The sequence below is a fragment of the Girardinichthys multiradiatus genome, chromosome 20 (genome assembly GCF_021462225.1).
Source record: "Girardinichthys multiradiatus isolate DD_20200921_A chromosome 20, DD_fGirMul_XY1, whole genome shotgun sequence".
Lineage (NCBI taxonomy): Eukaryota > Metazoa > Chordata > Actinopteri > Cyprinodontiformes > Goodeidae > Girardinichthys > Girardinichthys multiradiatus.
Genome location: NC_061812.1, coordinates 12165708 through 12186253, shown reverse-complemented (window position 1 = coordinate 12186253; position 20546 = coordinate 12165708). Strand labels below are relative to the sequence as shown.

The window sequence follows — 20546 nt, the reverse complement described above, 5'->3', positions numbered from 1 at the left end:
ACCGAATCATTCTTATTCTTTATGCATTAACATCCTAAAATACAACCGTTCATTTATCGTCCATAATTATCTGCTTTTACTTTATATTTATAATTTTAAAGCTAAAGCTGTGAGTGAAGTGTGAAGCAGTTGGAAAGCTGAAGAAGTTTTGGCCTGAATTTTCCGGACCTGCAAACATAAACGTGCTGCAGACAGACACTGCGTGCATTCCACTTTTAGCTGCACAAGGAGATGCTCATCTGTTTTTTTTTTTTTTTTTTGCTTTTTTTTTTTTTTTTGCACATTACTAGTTAAAGGAGTAACTAAGAGAGTATGACTAACTAGTTGTGGGGAAACTATGGGATGCATCGTCATGGCAACAGACCAGACGTCACAATCTGGGCATGTGTGTTCCATTTTTGTCTTTCTTATTTTTCAGACTGGAAGACCTGGATATAGATCTGTAGGGAAAAGAATATAAATGTTAATTTTTGTATGTTTTTAATCCGGAGGGAAAACAAGCCTGTTTTGACTGCAAGAAATAAAAAGAAACCACTGAGCGAGTTCTTTTTGAATGAAGAAAGAGACTGTGCTGCGGCGTCTGGAGGGTTAACTTTCAGTATTCCCAGCCTAAAAGGGGTTTGGGGGCTATGAGATAAAGATGCCGGGGTCGCTGAGTAATGAAGACGAGGGACAGGACGACATGGATTTTGAAGACGACATGCCAGGTGAGGGAACGAGGGGAGGCGGGGTGTCCTTCAGATTATTTTTGAGCCGCTACGCCTTGAATGCGGGGAAAAGGGCTTGTCCTGCGTTCCTGAGACCAAAGAGGAGGAGGAGGAAGAGTGGAGCGGTGCAATAAGCAGAGTCATTCCTTTTTTTCTTCCTCTTATACGACCTGGTGTGTTGAAGGTGGTGTTTTTGGATTTGCCTCCGGCTGTCCTCAAACATCCAGTTTGCTTTGGGGGTATCATGAAAACCCAGCCGCACGTTTTTTCCTGGCTGTTGTAGCTTTCCCAGGCTGAATAGGCAGCGTTCAGAAGTAAAAGCTTTTCAGCTCCATCAAATAATAAAATAAAAAAAAAACAAGTTGTCCTGTGAGCGGTTTATTGTCGTTGCAGTGTCCGTTTTATCTGTGTTGATTTTGTCATGAGTGCTTTCGAATAGAAATTGGCTGGAGGGACGCCATCCTGGCTGGTTTGGTTGCAGATGCGCCGCCGACTATGATCCAACTTTATTTCTTTATTTATTTCTTTCAGCTCTGCATGGCCGCAGAGGTGTGAGAGCCACGTGTGGGCTACAGTAAACAGTGTGTTCTGTTGCGTTGCGCACTCAGTGTCACCAGCAGAGTTAGCTTTGGGTCATGCATTAACCTAAATTACCTCCAACCTAAATTCTTCAGCTGCAGCTCTGTCTAGTCGCATCCAAGCTGCATCCAAGCCAGGTTCCTGCTGTATTTTCTGTCTTCGCTAAATAATTACTGTGCACTTTATTGATTCATGCAATTGTTAATAATTTACCATCTATTCTTGCAACAATATATAGTATTTAAAAACAGCAAGAACTAGTCATTTTAGGGCAAGGGCTGATTACTGATACAAAGGTGTTTCAAAATTGTTAAAATTGCATCATAAAATTTAAAGTCCAAACAAGAAGAATGCACCAAAAATGTTGGGGTGACAAGATTTCTCTTTCTGTATGTTACACAGTGCTACCACTCACTCTCTTGTTGCTGTGCACTGCCAGGCAACTCATTGAAAAACCACTAAACTTGTCCCTTACTTACAAGAGCACCTAATGTGGGTCTATGGAAATATTTCAGTTTTTCTTTTGCAAAAAAATTACTTTTATCGTGAGAAAACCAGAATGTGTTTAAATCAGAATATGTATTATGAATGATAATGTTGTTATATATGCCCTAATCATTATATTGTTTTAGCAGCAGCAAGAATAATAATTGCTTTGCTGTTTTAAGTCAAATCTATTAAGTTCTGTAATATATTTTTGTTTAAAGATTTTGTGTAATATAAAAACATAGTATTTTACTGAAAGTTGTCATACTGCAAGTATCTCATATCTAATCCTTGTACATTTAAATCTACTGGTCATTTATAAACACCCAAAACCTCACCAGGTGTCTCAGTTCTATTATTTTCTAAAGATATACATTATTCTTGCTTTGTCCTGCATTGATAAGGGTGATGAAATGACCTGCTTTAGCACAGCTAAGGCCAGTGATAGCATTTTATTTCATTCTTGCTGTTTGCCTTGAGCATCAGTTTGTTTGAACCCTGAGACAGGGCTTAAATATTACATATTCCCCCTTTCCCTCTTTCTCAAATCACGGTGTTAAAAAGTTGAGTGTACAACAGACTGAGAGTGAAAAAGCTAGGAATGTAAAATTCCAAGAAAATATCTGTGCGCTATGCCTTCTATCATTATTGTTACCAACTCAAGGTCAAAGAGGTTTAAAATACTATATCTCTAAATGTCTAAAGCTAAAAGAGGCTAAGTTTGAAAGAGGCAATGAGTTAAAAATTCCATTACTGGGATTTTTCTTAGTGTTGTACCATATTAATATTGTTTAACTTATCAAAACATGAGCAATAAATAAGCATATACCATATGACAGTTCTTTTGCATGTGGATGTGTAATATTCTCTGATTAATGCTAGCCTGTCAATTAAGGTGGACCACCATGTCTTTGTAGGTTGGAGTTGTGCCAGTCTCTTTCCATTTTTATATGATGGATTGAACAGTCTTCTGGGAGATGTTCAGAGTTTAGGGTGTTTTGTAATCTAAGCCTGCTCTAAACGTCTCCACATCTATATTTCTAAACTTTCTATTGTGTTCAGTGGTTTTCATAAGACTGTTTGTTCACCAGTGTTCTCTTACAATCCTCTGATCCCTTCACAGAATAGATGTGTTTATATTGAGATTCAACCACGCACAGCTAGACAACATTTAATAATTAGATGGCATGCTATCAGTGCCTTAGAGACGGCGTGAGAAGCGCTGTCATCTTTAGAGAGCTGAGAGTACAGCCACTGTTCCTCTGCGTTGAAAGTCAGTTTGAGCATCTGATCAGGATGCCTCCCTTTTGTGGTTTTCCCAGATGCTTACCACTAGGAGCAGACTCTGGGGCAGACCCAGAATGTGCTGGAGGGACTATAGCCTCCATCATTAGAATGCCTTGATATTCCCCAGAATGAGCTGAGCTGGAGAGTGTCACAGGGCAGGAGGATGTCTGGGTTTCTTTTATGGAGCTGTTCCTCCTGCAACACGATCTTGGATAAGCAGAAGATGGATGGATGGTCTATCAAAATTTTTATAAATTCTTCAATTATTGCCAGCAGGTATCTGTGTAAGGTTTTTTATGTGACGAGACAAAATGATAATAAGTAAGGCTTAAAATTTAAGGGATCACTTGTGGCTTGCAGGCATACCTTGACAGAGAACACAGTGATCCAATTGTTTATTAAACATGCATTTAAAAATAAATAAGCAATTGCCTGTGGTAGAGCAGAAGACATCCAAGAAAGGATACAATTAAAACAAAAAATCTTGTTTTTTGTGCATGAGTTGAAAGCATTCAGTCTTGTCTTGATTTCTTTGTTTTTTCATGCTTTTAGTCATCAAAGATCTGTAACATGACTGAAACACTACGCACTGCAAATGCCACAGTATATAATGCAGAAAATTTGGCAGGGGAATTCATATAGATTGCACAGTCTTTATAAATTCCTGGAGCTATTTTGTCTAGAAAGTATTTTTTATTTTTGTATTTTTAGTTTTTTCCTTACCTCATCACTGATTTGGATATTATATGTTGCTAAGAATTATTATGTTGGTAATACATGCAACACACAATTAACTTTGGTCAACAAGCATAAAGATTACACTCCTTGCCATAAATTCATCTCTTCTGTAAAGAGATCTTCTTGCAAATAAAACACAACAGTTTGGACGTGCGTGCTTGAGGGACTTCATAACCATAAACACTATCCCATCAAGCCCTTTATTCATCACAGCTCATGGATTGGCCTCAGTCCCTTTGTGTTCCTCAAGAAGCTTACACTGTCACAGGCTGTTTTGTTATGTTTTCTGCTTTAATTGCTTTGTTCTATCCTAAAATTAAAAGATTATCATGGGCTTTTGTGTGTCTGCAAATGTAATCCTCAGTTGGATAAGTGTCTATTTTTGGATCACTTACTGTGAAAGTTGACACAATTTTTTCCTGCCGTGCATGGCCTAAGCATAGAAGAATCATTTTTTGGGGTGCCTGTGCATTTGCAGATTAGCAGCACAGCAAATTCAATACTGTTTTTCTTTTCTTGCTCTTTACAGGACTCACTAAATTTAGATCACAGGATTTATTTTTGCCTTTCATTGTTTCATCAGTGTGATCATCCTGTTTTCTAATAGGATGTATGTATTTTTATCTGAGGCCTGCAGTCATCCATAAGGAAAGAAAATCTATGCTTTCTTTATTGGAGAAACAGACAGGGAATGCTGGGCTGCAGAAATTGCAGTTGGTATTTGTGCATAAGGGCCAAACAAAACAAAAAAAGACCTAAATATATTTCCTGTTCATTTCAGCTGCTTCACTTGGGATTTGTGTCTCAAGCTCTTTTTGAATGGGCCAGTCTGCTGGCCACATCATTGGAAGGAGATCAGAAATGTTTCTGTCATCCATTCAAATTTTAACAGACAAGTCATTTGGCATCTTTGGTCATCTTCTTAACTGAAACTGATGCCAGATTTCCCTTGGGCAAATAACTAAGCAACCTCCTCTTCCAACACCTGGCACAGCCTGGTATACTCACCAAACAAAATATTTTCTGGTCACTGCTTTTCTTGAGGGGGATTCACAGACAATTAGCTACATTCATAGACCTTTTTATTTGGCACCTGTGTTTAATTGCTTGTAAACAATAATAGCAAAGTAGCCAATTGCATAGGGATAACTTAATGCATATAGGCATCTATACATGGTGGAGATGGCTTGCTGAAGCTCAAAGTGTGCATTAGAATGGTGGAAAGGATTTCAGTGACATGACATGGTTGTCTGTGCCAGACGGGCTGGTCTAATGATCTACAGGGATTTTCACACACAAACATCTCTCCGGTTTACAGAGAGATCTAAAAGAGAGAAAATATAGTGTGCTGCAGTTTTATGTATGAATGTCTTGTTGATGTCAGAGGGAAATGGGTAGACCGGTTGGAGATGATAGAAAAGCCACAGGAACTCAAATAACCTATTGTTACTGCCAATGCATGTGAGCTACCATCTCAGAAAGCACAACACATTGAACCTAGATGCAAATGAGATATACCAGGCACCACTCCTATTAGCTGAGAACCGAAATATGAAGTCACATTTCACATAGGCTCTACAAAATTGGATGGTATCATATCTTTTGATGGCTTCTACCCATAGTATAAGATGTCATGTCACAAAGCTTAAATCATCTCAAACTGTATATTTGAACATGACAAGGTGTTCACTGCATCCCAGTGGCATAGATCCCAATTGGGATGTGGTGAAACAAAATATTTCCATCATGCTTGTGATGCAGACCAGCCAAGTTATGCAACTGAATGATTATACCATGACAAGATGGATGAAAGTCTAAGGAATGTTTCTGATAGCAAAAGAAGGTCCAACCTGCTGCTAGCAAGGTTGACCTAAAAATCGGTGCTGAGTCTACAGTTCTGTGGAAAAATCAGGACATCCCATAAATTTTCAGTTCTTTGAACAAAATATTATCTTAAAGGTGCCCAATTTTTTAAAATGATCTCTGGAAAAGAACAGATGTAATTACAGGAAAACATCAAGAATGTACCTTTATTTACTCAATCAACAATAAAAGATGCATATTCTAACTGAAGAAAGTTTTCAGACATCTTACCCCTTAATAGCTAATCCTATCCCACTTGACTAGTATACCTTTAGTGAAACACTTCTTGTAGCCATCTTCTTGTGTCTGATATCGAGAAAAGTTTCCCCACTGTTCACTTTCATCTGAGAAATGTTTGAGGGATGACTCGCATGTACATTAAGATTTTAGGTCAGCCTGCAGCATCTGAAGATTGTTCTATTTCCAAAGTCAGTTCCTGGTTGATTTATTGGCATGTTTTGGGTCTTTGTCATGTTGCAGGCTCCAAGAAAGCTTCAGTTTATGTTTTTTACAGACCCCTCATATACAAAGTAGAATTACTTGTGGCTTCTACAATGGTGAACTGGCCAAGTCATGCTGCAGCAAAACATCCCCAAACCATGGCACTTTCAAGCCTATGCTTCCCAGCTGGCATCTTTTAACAGAATGCTGTATTTATTTTATGCCTAACATCCTCTGTGCTTGTGTCCAGATAATTCAGTTTTAGACTAATCTGCCCAAAGAACATCATTTCAGAAGACTTGTCCTTGTCTACATTCTCTCTGGCAATTTTTTCTTCTAATATTTTGTTAGAGAGCAAAACTTTCTTTCTTGCACGCCTCCTATAAAAGTCTTTTTTTGATTGTACAGACATGTACTGTTATATTAACCAATAGCAATAGTCCACATTAGGTTCTGTGATGACAGTTTTGAGTATTTGGAGACCTATTTCAGAATCTTATAGTCTGCTTTAATGGTATACTTTCTTGGATGTCTAAACTTGGACAATTTTCTGGACAGCGGAATGGCACATTTCAAATTCTTTTGAGACCTCTTTCCTTTACTAGACTTAATCTGCTACAGTCTTCTTTCTCAAGGCTTCAGATAGCTCTTTCGATCTTACCATGGTGGTTACTTTCACTTCAACAGTCAGGAGTACACAAAACTAAATGTCTGAGGTTTAAACTGGACAAACTTCCTTAAAGCTGAATAACCATGCTCTAATCATGTGCACCTCGTGTTAAATGTTTATGATTTTAGACCTAATTTATTCCATCCCAGAAATGTTTTTTTCTGTAATATTTTAGTAAACATTTTAAAAGGTCTTTTCTTCTGTTTTTGTTTTTGTTTGTTTTCTATATTACTGAATCTGTCATCATTATCAAAATTATCTGTGATCAAAGGAACCCTCTCAACTTGGATATGGTAACCATATTTAGTATCAAGATATGGTACCATAATTCATTATCCAGATATGGTAACCATATCCAGAAGTAAACCTCTGAGGCAATCAGTGTAAAAACAATCTGGTTGGAACAAATCAGTGTGGGAAATTCAGATATTTGACAAGAAAATATATACTAACTGGCTATGTTATAAAGTACACATTGTTAGTATTTGGATCCCCCTTTGCCTTAAAAACTGCCTTAATTCTTCTTCTCATAGATAATATACGTAAGTTGTCTGAAAAGGCCATTGGAGTAGAGTGAACTCACTGTCATGATCAAGAAACAACTTGGAGATGCTAATGTTTTTTGATGTGGTGCATTATCCTTCTGGAAGTGCCCATCAGAAGGAAGATATAATAGTGTATGTCTGCCTTTTTATAATGGGTCGTAAAGGGATCATCATAGATAACAGCAATACTCAGGAAGACCGTAGCATTTAAGAATCCTAAACCTCTTAATCCCCAACCCCTAATACTGGAAGAATTTCACTTTTAATTTGTACTTTAATTACTTTAACTTCCTTTAGTTAAACGTGTGGTATCCACAGAAATGTTAGAATCTTGGCTAAACGTTAACATAAAGAATTTCTAAGAACTCACACACAGTTAAAACCACACATAGTTTAATCAAAATGTAAACAAACTCCACAAAATAGCATCACCGCAAATTTCGGTCTCAGCTGCTCACAACCTACACACAACCAGGATCTGTTGAAAGCAGAGATCTCACAGATCTGTTGAAAGCAGAGATCTCACAGAATATATAAATATAAGTCACAATCCACCCAGGATTTGCAAAATGATTATTTAAAGTGGAACTAAATCCGATGTTTGTCCTGCGATGGACTGGCGACCCCTCCTCCCGTCCATAGACTGCTGGAGATAGGCACCAGCTTCCCCGCGACCCACTATGGAAGAAGCGGTATAGAAAATGACTGACTGGCTGTCTAACTGACTAAACCTGATGTAAAAGCATAACCCCACACCCAGACAAAATTTTAAAAGTTTCACCAAAGTGAGCAGTGCCAGGAGACACTGAGGGGGCACGGCCAAGTGTGGGGATGAGCGGAAGGGGATAGGCGGGGGTGTGGTCAGGAAGACAAGGGAAAGTGGCAGCTAGCTTAATTTGACATATTGAAACATGGAGAGTGCTGCTGGTAATTTCGCCACAAATAGATATTTTGAAGTCGGGAATTTTTCACCCCCCTTTTCACTGGAGGTTGAGGGAGGGTTGTGTACCATTTATAACCAACAGGAAAACTCAGTAGCCACCATCCAACCCAATGAGGTCAGCATTAAGATGGTTTTATGCCAAATATTGGCCCAAGTTTACACAAAAATGTCAACATTAGCACAGTAACATTAAACTAGCACCCAATCCAACCTGAAAAGACTCACAAATGAGAGAAACGCAGAGATGGCAATTAGAGAAGTTTATTAGCTGATGTTTGTTTTCTTTTGGCGTTTGGACTCCGGTGGAAGGCATGGATGCTGATAATGACATGAGCTTGAATGAACATCTTTGGGTTAGAATTAGAGAAGTCTTTCAAAAGAATTTGCAATTTGTACTAAAATGAAATTAGATGTTGGCGTGTTATTTCAAGGACAAACTTCTAAAAAAAAAACCTGTAGCTTTAGAGGTCAAATGGTATTGAGCATCCAAAAGTGTGTCAAGAAAATATTTTCCATACCACTGCACCACCACCAGCCTGAACCATTGATACAAGGCAGGATGGATTCATGTTTTAATGTTGCTTATGCCATTTTTTGAAAGTACCATCTGAATGTTGTAGCTGAAATCGGGAGTCATAACACCAGGCAACATTTTTCCGATATGTTACTTTTTAAAAATTCTTTGTTGATTGTTGTCCGACTTTCTTATTAGCTGACCAGAGTGGCACTTGGTGTGCTCGACAACACAAAACCTGAGAGATGGTTGTACATGGAAATCCCAATACATCAAAAGATTCTGAAATATTGAGACCAAGCCCATCTGTAACCAACAACAATGCCTCACTGTAAATTGCAAGTCTTCTTCATTCTGATGGTTGAATTGAACTTCAGCAAATCTGCTTGACCATCTAGATGCCTGTATGTACTTATTTGCTGCCATTTGATTGGCTGATTAGCTGCTAGTTTTACCAACTATTTGAACAAGTCTACATAATAAAGTGAAGCCTGAGTTTATACTTTTACCATACTGTTTTTATGTTTTTTTTCTATTGTTATCCAGATCTGGAAAATACTAAAATCAAATTTACATTTTTCTCAGACTTTCAATACTTAGGAACTTTGTGAGTGACACTGCCACCTCTGTTAAGTTATAGTTCTATTTTACAGGATAGAGTTCAAGGAAGAACCATTTTGGCATCTAATCTAATCAGTAATTTGTGGTAATTATTCATTGATTGTTGTATCATAAAAAATAATGGAAAAAAAGATTCTAGAATGGTGGACTTGATGATCCGTGTAATCCAAAGCTGTCACCTTACAACGTCTGAGCTATGTCATCTACGTCATCTGTGCATCTAAGAGAGATGCAAGGCTTGCTGTGTTCCTATCATGTCTTGCCTGGCAGGCAGCAAACACACATCTGAGACATAAAAGAGCTTCCTGTTAGAGATACATACACAGGTTTTTCCTTTGAATATTGACTGGAAAGAAAAATCTGCATCTAGCAGAGGTACTGTATATAGAAAATACATGCAAGCAGAACTCTAGAGATACCTTCATCCATTTCAGTTATCATTTCAACTTTAAATGCTGTCTTTAGACATTGATCACATAAACAAAGGTCATCCCAAGTTAACAGGAGAGTTTTGGTGACACATTTACTCTGACTAGTCTGAGGTAGCACATTGAGCTTGACATTACCTGTGATTAAAGCTTTAAAATCAGAATACTGCACTCATGGAGTATTTCCTGCTAGCTTTTCTAAGTAGCAGATAAGTGATTGTTGAGGTTTGTGTGCCTATTACACAGGAATCCCTCCTCCCCAGTCTCACACTCCTGCTACCCAGGGGAGTGGTACACTGCAGGGCTGATTGACTTAGATACATGTGCTGCATACTTGATGCCCTCCAGTCTGTCAGTGTGAGACACACAGAGAAGGAAGACATGCAGGTAGACGGTACCAAAAGAGACAGGAAAAGACTGAGAATAGGAATTAGATTTGATCAACCTCCACAGGCCAGTAGATTCCCATGTGATTCTGATGTGTTGTTTGGGGATGTCTGTATCTCTTACTTACTCCTCTGTAACTCACTCTGGCATCACTGAAGTCTGCTGCGCTCAGCAGTCAGCACGTTTGTTCACAGCAGCTGTTAAACTGTACAGCTGGCAACCCGCAGCCAGTCGCTTTAGTCCCAGCAAGCAGAAGACATGCACTATGTACCTCCATGGTCCTCCTGGGAGTTACCATTTACTGGCAGGCGGGCACTCCATTTATTTGTGTTTTGACGATTATAGTGATCCACACTCTGCGATGTATGATTATGATATTTATTTTGCCAAACACCCTGCTGGTCTGACATTGATTCATAATGTTTACTTTTAAAACAGGCTAACCCTAGGTTTTAATGTTGTATTTTCCCAATAGATTTCAAATTGTGTTCAAAAAAATCAAACAATTAAATTTTAGAAATTCAGCGTTTTGGTTTAACTCCCGATAGTATGAAGAAACATAAATGAAAGTGATATAGAATAAACTGGATCGCTTTTTTATCATGTATGCTAGGTCATTAAAATATTCAGATTGAGATGTCAGCACTGAAAATCATTCAATTGACTCAATGTTCCCCTTTGTAAAAACAGACATGATTCTTTCTTTGGAACTCCTTTATAGATGTTGCCGCTCTTAAGAAAACGACTTTTTGTAAAAACCAATTTGACTAACGGATAAAGCAACAACATACAATGACTTGAAGCAAAAAATTCCCCAAAGGCCTGTAAGCTTAAATTCTTTTAAGATTAAATTGTTGCTAAAACTGAACTCAACTGTAGCTTGCAGAATTATTCATATCCCTTTACATTACAAACTAAATTTTAAAATATCTTATCTGTATTTTGTGTTGTAGACCAACAGAAAGTGGTGTATAATTGTGAATTATCCACTACATCCACATTTACAGAATATTTACAAAATATAAATAGGAAAACTTTGGTGTTTGTATATGTATTCAGATCACATCAGCCAGTAATTTGCAGAACTACCTTCCAATTACAGTCTTTGAGGGTATGTCTTTAGCAGCTTTGCATATTTTTACACATCTAGAGACTAAAGGTTTTACCCATTCTTTGCAAATTCAGTCAAGCAATATGGAGAGCATTTGTAAATAGTAGTTTTCAATTGGATTTAGTACTTTGACTTTGCAATTTTTTTTGATCTGGACCATTCAGTTGAAGCTTTGGATGTATGTTTAGCATTCTTGTTACCTTCAAATTTACTAACATATTTTATCTTTGGGAAATGTTGTCCCCTACAATTCAAAATCTTGTAAAAAATGATCAAAATTAAAATTGTTATCCACATTTATGTGTCAGGTACTTCATGTTTGCTTAATTAGGCCTTAGTTACAACCACCCACCTGCCTTATACAGTACATCCAGAATAACTGTTACTCTACTATGGAGAAATATGTAGAACACCAAAATCTCACAGATTTAACAAAAATAGGAAAGAAATATCTTCTTGTTACTCTTATTGGTTTATATTATTACATATCTTTGTGATATATAACTTTTGGAATGAAAAGCTATTTCATAGTAACACATTTTATATCTAGGGTCAGTTAGACCCCAGGAATAACAAACACAATTGCTGCTAGCTTCTCACGCTCTCGTCTTGTCACGCCCTTCTCGTACTGCTATAGTTATAGTTATGTAGAATTAGGGCCCTCAAGTTTTTTGAAAGATTAGAAAATTTCATGTTGACCTCAATATTATCCAAAACACATGTATAAAATATTGATATCTCTTATGTTTTATACAGCTAAAACAGCCTGGGCTCAAAGTGACCCCATAGAACAGTGATGTATACATCATGTGTACATGACATTGACAAATATTTTCATGTTAATTTTATATTTACCCATATGTCTCCATTAAATTAGGACTTATTATGTCAAATATTCATTTATAGATGTTAAATATTGAATGTGATGATATTGACCCCAAAGGTAAATAAATGGATAAGGTTGTTGTGCTGTTCAATGTTGAATTTGCGTCCGTGTTTTAAGCTTTTTTGCTGGATTGACATGTATTTAGCTCAATTCATCCTCCTATCAGCTCTAGTCAGCTTGTATAACGCTGCTGGAAAAAAACAAAAAACATCCCCAGATGTTTATGCTGCCACCTCCATGCTTTACTGTGGGGATGGTGTATTTAGGGTGATGTTTCCTTCCACACAAAGGTTGTTGCATGTATGACATAAGATTAACTTTGGTCTGATCTAACCAGAGCACCTGCTTCCACATTTTTGCTGTGCTCCCTACATGGCTTGTGGCAAAGCTTTGTTGAGACTTCTAATCTATTGTTCAACACTGGCTTTCACTGACGTTTTCAAAGCCCGTTTGTGGAGTGCCTGATTAATTGTCCTGGTTTCTTAAATGTGCTGTGGATCTCTGCAGCTCTTCCAGGCTAACTTTGGGCCTCTTGGCTGCTTTCTCCAATTAATATCCTCCTTGCCAGGCACTCAGTTTGGTGGACAGGCATGTATTTGTAGATTTGCTATTGTGCCATAGTTTTTCCTTTTCTATCAATGTATGAACAATGCTATGTTAGTTGTTTAAAGCTTTGGATCCCGTTTTAAACCCAAGTCCCCTTAATTCTGAGATAAAAACTTAACTCTGTTTCTCATGTAGTGACTTCCAAAGACAGTTGGTTGAATTGGATTTTTGGATATTTAGGGATATCAGATTGAAAGGGGCTATTTGTCCCACAAACGTTTGAGAAACACGTATTATTTTCCTTCCATTTTAACAAACCATTGGTTCTTTGTTTATTATAAAATCCCAATAAACACACTTAAAATTGCGCTTGTAATGTGACAAAATGTCGAAACCTATCGGTAGCAATACTTTTGCAAGGCCTTTTAAGTTTAGAAATCTTGTGTCAGCTTATGAGAAAAAATTTTAATGTACAGCTTGTAAAGCACCATGTATTATCACTGGCAACTTGCAGATATGTCAGTGCATGGTTACTGCTCACAGTGCACATTTTATTTTACCAACTTGCATGCTGCTTGGAGGTAAAAGACTTATTGCTATGGAAGGTGTTGGTGATTTAGGTCTCAAACTCAACTTTTCACATATTACATCTGAAATGATACAATATGTATGAGTTCAGAAAACAAACCCGTTGACCTGAGATGCAGGTCCATCCCTCACTAAAATTAGACTGGGTTTGTAGGTGTGTAAGATCAGTCTGTAACCAACTGATACCGAGGGTATTGAAACGGTCTAGCAGGTATACATGCTTGGAGGAGTGGTTAATTCACAGCAGCACATTGTCCTAGAACATCTTGTCCTCAGAGAGACCAATCAATACCTTGTAAGGAGTGGATTCAAAGGAGAACTTGTGAAGCAGCTTATAAGAACAATTTTATTTTATGTTTCCTGGTCTTTCAACTTCAATTTGAACAATTCTCCACATTGAATTTATCAAAAAGTATTTAGTCTTTCAAATGAACAAAGAATTAGTGGGTTAGCTGAGGACATTATAGAAATCAAAAGTCTGCAGCAAAATTTCTTTCCGACAAAGTACCTTGAATGATTTCTAGCAGCCTGACACTCAGTAGGTGCAGAGCTTAACAACAAATCATATCAATAATTGGCAGCTTTTCCAAAGTGTAATGTGTTTTTTATAACTTTCTGTTCTGTAATCAGCATCTTTAGCATAGTGCAAATGTTTTTTTATGCAGCTATCCATATTTTCTATCTGATGGTACAAAGCAGCACACACAAAATAGCTCTAACTTGCCACCACAGAAATGGCTGTGCTACAAGATGATAAAACACACAGGTTGGCTGTCACAATTGTTAATATCAGGCTAGAATGAGAAAACAATTAACATTGGCAACTGTAACAAATTCTTCTCAGCTTGCAAACACTTTTTTTAAATGTGCTGCAGGCAAAATATACAAATTGAGCTAAATCTAACAATAAACATGTCCTTGTTTCTCCAATCAGTATGTTGCCTTTTTCTGTTTTTAAAATCAACAAGTGGGTAATCAAGTTCAATTTGTGGATTTAGCAGATTTTCCCAAATCCATCCTCGGTTAGAAATAAATAAATGCTCAAATAAAAAACATACGCCACTACTAATATTTGATTAAATTCCTTTAGCAAGTTGCACCTCAACCACACTGACATCAACCAACTTCTGGCATAATTCTGACTGGATTTTTGATCTGTTCTGATTAGAATTGGAGACGTTAATTTTAAATAGTTGGCCAGCTTGGACAGACCAAGCTTGTAAGTATAGTCCACAATAGTCCACAAATGTTTTGGACTTTCCAGAAATCTAATGTAAGACTGCTTTGTCCATTCCAAAACGAGCTCGGATGTGTGTTTAGGATCGCTGTCCCCTTGGTATGCCATGTTATTTCTGAGTGTCAACCAGCAGGTCCAAACTATCACCCTAAGATAAAAGGAAAATGAGTTAGGATGTTAAGGAACAACACAGAAACAATGAAGCTTCTATGAATTGGAACCTGCTGCATCACAAGTGTTAGTAGTGTCAAAGTGGAGAGCATTGTACATAAGCATTGACTGTTAGGGTGCTAACCAGAAAAGAGCTATTTTGCCACAGCAACAAGAAATATACACTCACCAGCCACATGGCAGCAACTCAATGCATTTAGGCATGGTCAAGACGATCTGCCGCAGGTCAAACTGAGCATCGGAATGGGGAAGAAAGGTGATTTAAGTGACTTTGAACATGGCATGGTTGTTGTTGCCAGACGGGCTGGTCTGAGTGTTTCAGAAACTGCTGATCTACTGGGATTTTCACGCACTACCATCTCTAGGGTTTACAGAGGTCCGAAAAAGAGAAAACATCCAGTGAGCAGCAGTTCTGTGGGCGCAAATGCCTTGTTGATGCCAGAGGTCAGAGGAGACTGGCCAGACTGGTTTGAGCTGATAGAAAGGCAACAGCAACTAAAATAACCACTCGTTACAACCAAGGCATGCAGAAGAGCATCTCTGAATGCACAACATGTCGAAGCTTGAGGCGGATGGGCTACAGTAGCAGAAGACCACACCGGGTGCCACTCCTGTTAGCTAAGAACAGGAAACTGAGGCTACAATTTGCACAGGCTCACCAAAATTGGACAATAGAAGATTGGAAAAACGTTGCCTGGTCTGATGAGTCTCAATTTCTGCTGCGACATTTGGTGTTAGCTTCAGAATTTGGCATCAACAACATGAAAGGATGGATCCATCCTGCCTTGTATCAACGGTTCAGGCCGGTGGTGGTGGTGGTGTAATGGTGTGGGGAATATTTTCTTGGCACATTTGGGCCCCTTAGTACCAATTGAGCATTGTGTCAACGCCACAACCTACCTGAATATTGTCCATGTCCATCCCTTTATGACCACAGTGTACCCATCTTCTGATGGTTGCTTCCAGCAGGATAACGCGCCATGTCATAAAGCACGAATCATCTCAGACTGGTTTCTTGAATACGACAATGAGTTCACTGTACTCAAATGGCATCCACAGTCACCAGATCTCAATCCAATAGAGCACCTTTGGGATGTGTGGAACAGGAGATGCGCATCATGGATGTGCAGCTGACAAATCTGCAGCATCTGTGTGATGCTCGTACTCGTACTCGTCGTACTCGTTGTCTTCCGCTTGTCCGGGACCGGGTCGCGGGGAAAGCAGACTCAGCAGACTCAGCGGAGACACCCAGACGTCTGTCTCCCCAGACACCTCCTCCAGCTCCTGGGGGAGGGGCCCAAGGTGTTCCCAGGCCAGCCGAGAGACATAGTCCCTCCATCGTGTCCTGAGCCGTCCCCTTGGCCTCCTCCCGGTGGGACGTGCCTGGAACACCTCCCGAGGAAGGCGTCCAGGAGGCATCTGCTATAGATGCCCGAGCCACCTCAACTGGCTCCTCTTGATGGGGAGGAGCAGCGGCTCTACTCCGTGCCCCTCTCAGATGGCCGAGCTCCTCACCCTATCTCTAAGGAAGTGCCCGGCCACCCTACGGAGGAAGCTCATTTCAGCCGCTTGTATCCGGGATCTCGTTCTTTCGGTCATGACCCAAAGTTCATGGCCATAGATGAGGGTAGGAACATAGACCGACCGGTAAATCAAGAGCTTCACTTTTCGGCTCAGCTCTCTCTTCCCACAATGGACCGGCACAGTGCCTCCATTACTGCGGCAGCCGCACCGATCCGTCCGTCAATCTCCCGCTCCATTCTTCCCTCACTCGTGAACAAGACCCCAAGATACTTGAACTCCTCCACTTGAGGCAGGAACTCCCCTCCAACCTGAAGAGGACAACCCACCCTTTTCCGGTTTGTGTGATGGTATCATATCAATATGGACCAAACTCTCTGAGGAATATTTCCAGTACCTTGTTGAATCTATGCCACAAAGGATTAAGGCATTTCTGAAGGCAAAAGGGGGTCCAACCCAGTACTAGCAAAGTGTACCTAATAAAGTGGCCGGTGAGTGTATTTAGGGTCAAGGTGAGTCTATGAAACATTAGATCACTGCATTGACTATCAAGCACGGTGGCGGGAGCATTATGCTCTGGGGCAGTTTGACACCAGTAGTCATGGTGCACTGCACAAGGTTGATGGAATAAGAAAAATGGAAGACTACCTTTTGATTCTTCAACTTCACCCTGAATCAACAGCTAAATGGTTTTAAACAGAAACGCATTAGGTATGCCACTGTACAAAGATCCCAAACACTCATAAGAAATGGGTTTTGACTGCAGAGGCCAGGCTAATGTTAAGCTTCTAGAATGGCTTTACCAAAACTGCAGCTTTCGAAATTTGTTGACTGGTTCAAGTTTTGGTAAATGCTAGAATATTAACTAGTTCAAAAATCTACCAAATCAAACAGTGAATGAATCAATAATTGTTTATTTAAGCAAATGAAAGCAATACAACTTGCAAGAAGAGAAAAATATTATCTTGTTCAAAAGGTGCAAAAGGAAGCTTAAGCTTTTTTTTTTTTATCATGCCTCTCCTCCATTATTCAGTGATCACAATCTTTAGCTAATTTTTCCTTTTATTTAAAACATTTCGTTGTTACTGCTTTCTCATTTGTGCCTATTTTACAGGCCATCAATAACACCATGACTTCACATCTGCATTTATATGCCTATTCTCACAACTGAAAAAAAAATTACATGCACATACCAAATTTTCCACTCACACGCCTCTCATAAATAAATAATCAATATAATTAAAACTGCAAGCAGCGCTGGGCGGCGATCACACCTCAGCGCCGTTCTGGTATGTGTCACGCCTGCCTGTATCCGTGTCGCCTTTCCTAAAAGAAGCTGTAATCACGTCCTGTTTGGTGGCAAAAGACCTGTAATATTTTGAAAATGTCATTTAAAGTTATTATCTGATATTAGACAAAGTTGAATACTTCCACAGATTGTCACGGAGGGTCATTTACCACAGTAACCTGTGATTTTCGTTTCTCAGTGGGTTGGGCTAAAATGATGTGATCGATTTACCATACAAATGTGTTGAACTGTGCTCCACAATTATGCACACAACATTTAGTGGGGATCAAATGATACATCAGGGAGATAGGGCTATTCAAAATATTCTAGGGGGCGCAGATAATTCTAATTCCAATGTAACCCAATTGACCTGTTTGTAGGTTGACAAATATCATTCATATCCAGTTTGGAGCAAATTGGATCATGCATAGAGCCAATTGGATGCAAATGGTGAGATGTCAAATGCCACGCCCACACGGTCCAGCCAACAGTCACTGTTCAAAATGGGATTCAAGATCACCTTGTTCGGTGTCATCAAACACTCCTTGAGTGTAAAAGAAGGACATCCACCAGTGAAACAAGACACTTCTTGTTCTAAGTGAGTGTGGCCAACGTGATGTCATCAAGTTCCCATGCCAATGTCTTGAACAGTCATCCATGAGAAAGCACACAACATTGGGTGTGGATCGGATAACGCATAAGGGAGATATAGCTGTTTGAAATATTGTAGGGGGCACAATTGATTCAAACTGGAATGTAATCCTGTTGAGCTGTTTGTGGGTTGACAAAGATCATTCATTTCCAGTTAGAGCAAATCAGATCATGCATGTGTGATTTAGAGCCAACCATATCTGAGATATTGAATTTTGCCACGCCTACATGGTCCAGCCAACTGTCACTGATCAGAATTAGATTCAACATCATCTTGTTCTGTGTCATCAGACACAGCTTGAAATTTGTATGAGAGAGAGTATAGAAGGAGGACATCCACCAAGTCACTACCTTTTCTAACAGGGTGAAGCTAAAGTGATGTGAGTGTGTTGGGTGCTGGTATGTGATGACACAGAAAGTTTGGTACTGCCCCAACCTTGTGTGGGGGAAGTTATTACACCTTCATCTTTTATGGCCAGAAGTCAGATTTTGTGACTTGGGGAAACCCAGATGCTTTGATGCAGCAAACAGCTTTTGATAATTTTTGATCCTTAATGCCTTAAGAGAATACTAAGTCATTTTGAAGTCTGTATGTGTAAAGCTGTAGAAAAAGTTCGCTCAGATACGACATGTGTAAACAATAGAAAATTGCGGCATTGATCAAAAATGGCCAACTTGTGGGGTTTAGACCATGGCTCCAAGAGACTTTTTTGTAGGTCCTGACATTGGAGCCTGTCCACGCCACCACGGCCACATCCTCCAGCAATAAGTCTCTGTATTTGAAACAAAGTAAGACCAACTTATCTCTCTTCTGACACAATTTCAAGTGGATTAGGCCAAGAGGGTCAAAGATGGACCTTTCTAAGTTAAAAAGTGACTTCCTGTTCTCAGGAGTTAGGGCTTTAATAATGTCAGTGTATGACCACATAGTATCGTTGGGCACTGAAAATGGATGAATCATGCCAAATTTGGTAGAATTCTGCTTTTGTATGTGAAAGTTACAGCCTTTAAAATTTTTTGGTGAGAAGACGAAGATCAAGGCCTGGCAACACCCGCTAAACATGCTCAAAATCACCATTTTGATAACTTTTAATCTCCCATGCCTTAGGAGATGAACAAATGTATATAAACTTCCCAATGGAAAATTAAATTGTGAATTTCATTTTCTAGTCTTTACTAAGGTAGTCTCAAATTAATATTTTCCTATTCTATGTCATTTTTTGTGAATAAAATAAGAAATAACTATTATTAATAACTATTTAAGTGCATATGCCATGTTTTCTTAAGCATGAACATGAACACATCTTTCTGTGTCCAGATGAAGATGATGAAACTGAGCGTAACACCGTTCCCCTCATGGCCCTTGCAAGCTTCTTCTCTGATGACGACTCCCTCAAACAGCAGAAGAAGAAAAAGCCCAAAAAGATAAAAGAGGGGAAAATACCCAAAGTTAAGAAGAGGAAAAAAGAGGTAAGATCTTGTTCACACACAGCCCTGTCTGTCATCACCTCAAACACAAAGGTTTGCCAGGAATTCTGGCTCAAACTGTGCGGCCTCATTCTTTGATTCTCACACTATTACACCTTTGATGCTTTGCAATTGGATCATAGCTCTTCTTTGGCTGCTGGACCGCCTCTGTAATCGAAATGAGAAGCAGTGGACTGTTTCAGGCCTAGGGGAGGTTGGCAGCAGAGTCGCTGCTACTGCCAGTGTAAGCTGTGGGTGCCAAGTGACATTTTAGAGTGTGGATTTGTCCCTGTGGTGCTGCTGCTTAAGGCAGGGGCTTTGGGGTCAAAGGGACAGTGTTTTAGCCAAGTTAGCAGCTGTAGTTGTAGAGATTTGACAGAGGTGGTTTGATAGCAAGGTTTGTTTGACTTTTAAATCTTCAGAATTGTACAGAATTTTAACAGTATTAATACCTCTCCCTTAAAAAGCTAAGATGCTGTATAACACTGCAGCATTCTTAAAACATGAAACAAAAGAGAGGACATTGGTCGAAAAATTAGAGGAAGCAACAGAGTATGAAGAAAAAAATTCAAATTGCAGATTGAGGATTAGGTTTTTATGTCTATTTCTCAGTGTTTACACTAATTTCACATTTTTCTCTATTCATGAAACTGAGGAGAGAGTGCAAAACAAAAATAGGATCTGCAGGTTAAAGTTTAAAGCAGCATTGATTTGCAGTGAGCACATTCACTTTTTGGTTCTAAATGCCCCTGAATGTCCACACCCATTCTTGGAGGACAAGCAATGAATGTAACAATTGCGTCAAATTCAGGAATATTGGAGAAGATAACTGGTTTATGAATAAAACTAGAAATGTAACCAATGGACTTGA

General features: G+C 39.1%; 1 protein-coding gene across 4 annotated transcripts in view; it reads left to right on the top strand.

Moving 5' to 3' along the window:
• chd5 (chromodomain helicase DNA binding protein 5) overlaps positions 1 to 20546 on the top strand; it is a 65240-nt gene continuing 44694 nt past the window's right edge. For 3 of the 4 annotated variants that reach the window (XM_047348152.1, XM_047348151.1, XM_047348149.1), the window contains exons 1-2: positions 1 to 707; positions 19527 to 19678. In XM_047348152.1, the coding sequence (XP_047204108.1) occupies positions 641 to 707; positions 19527 to 19678 (219 nt within the window). In that variant the 5' untranslated portion in view covers positions 1 to 640. The remainder of the gene's footprint in view (positions 708 to 19526; positions 19679 to 20546) is intronic. The other variant, XM_047348150.1, reaches the window with a different exon arrangement.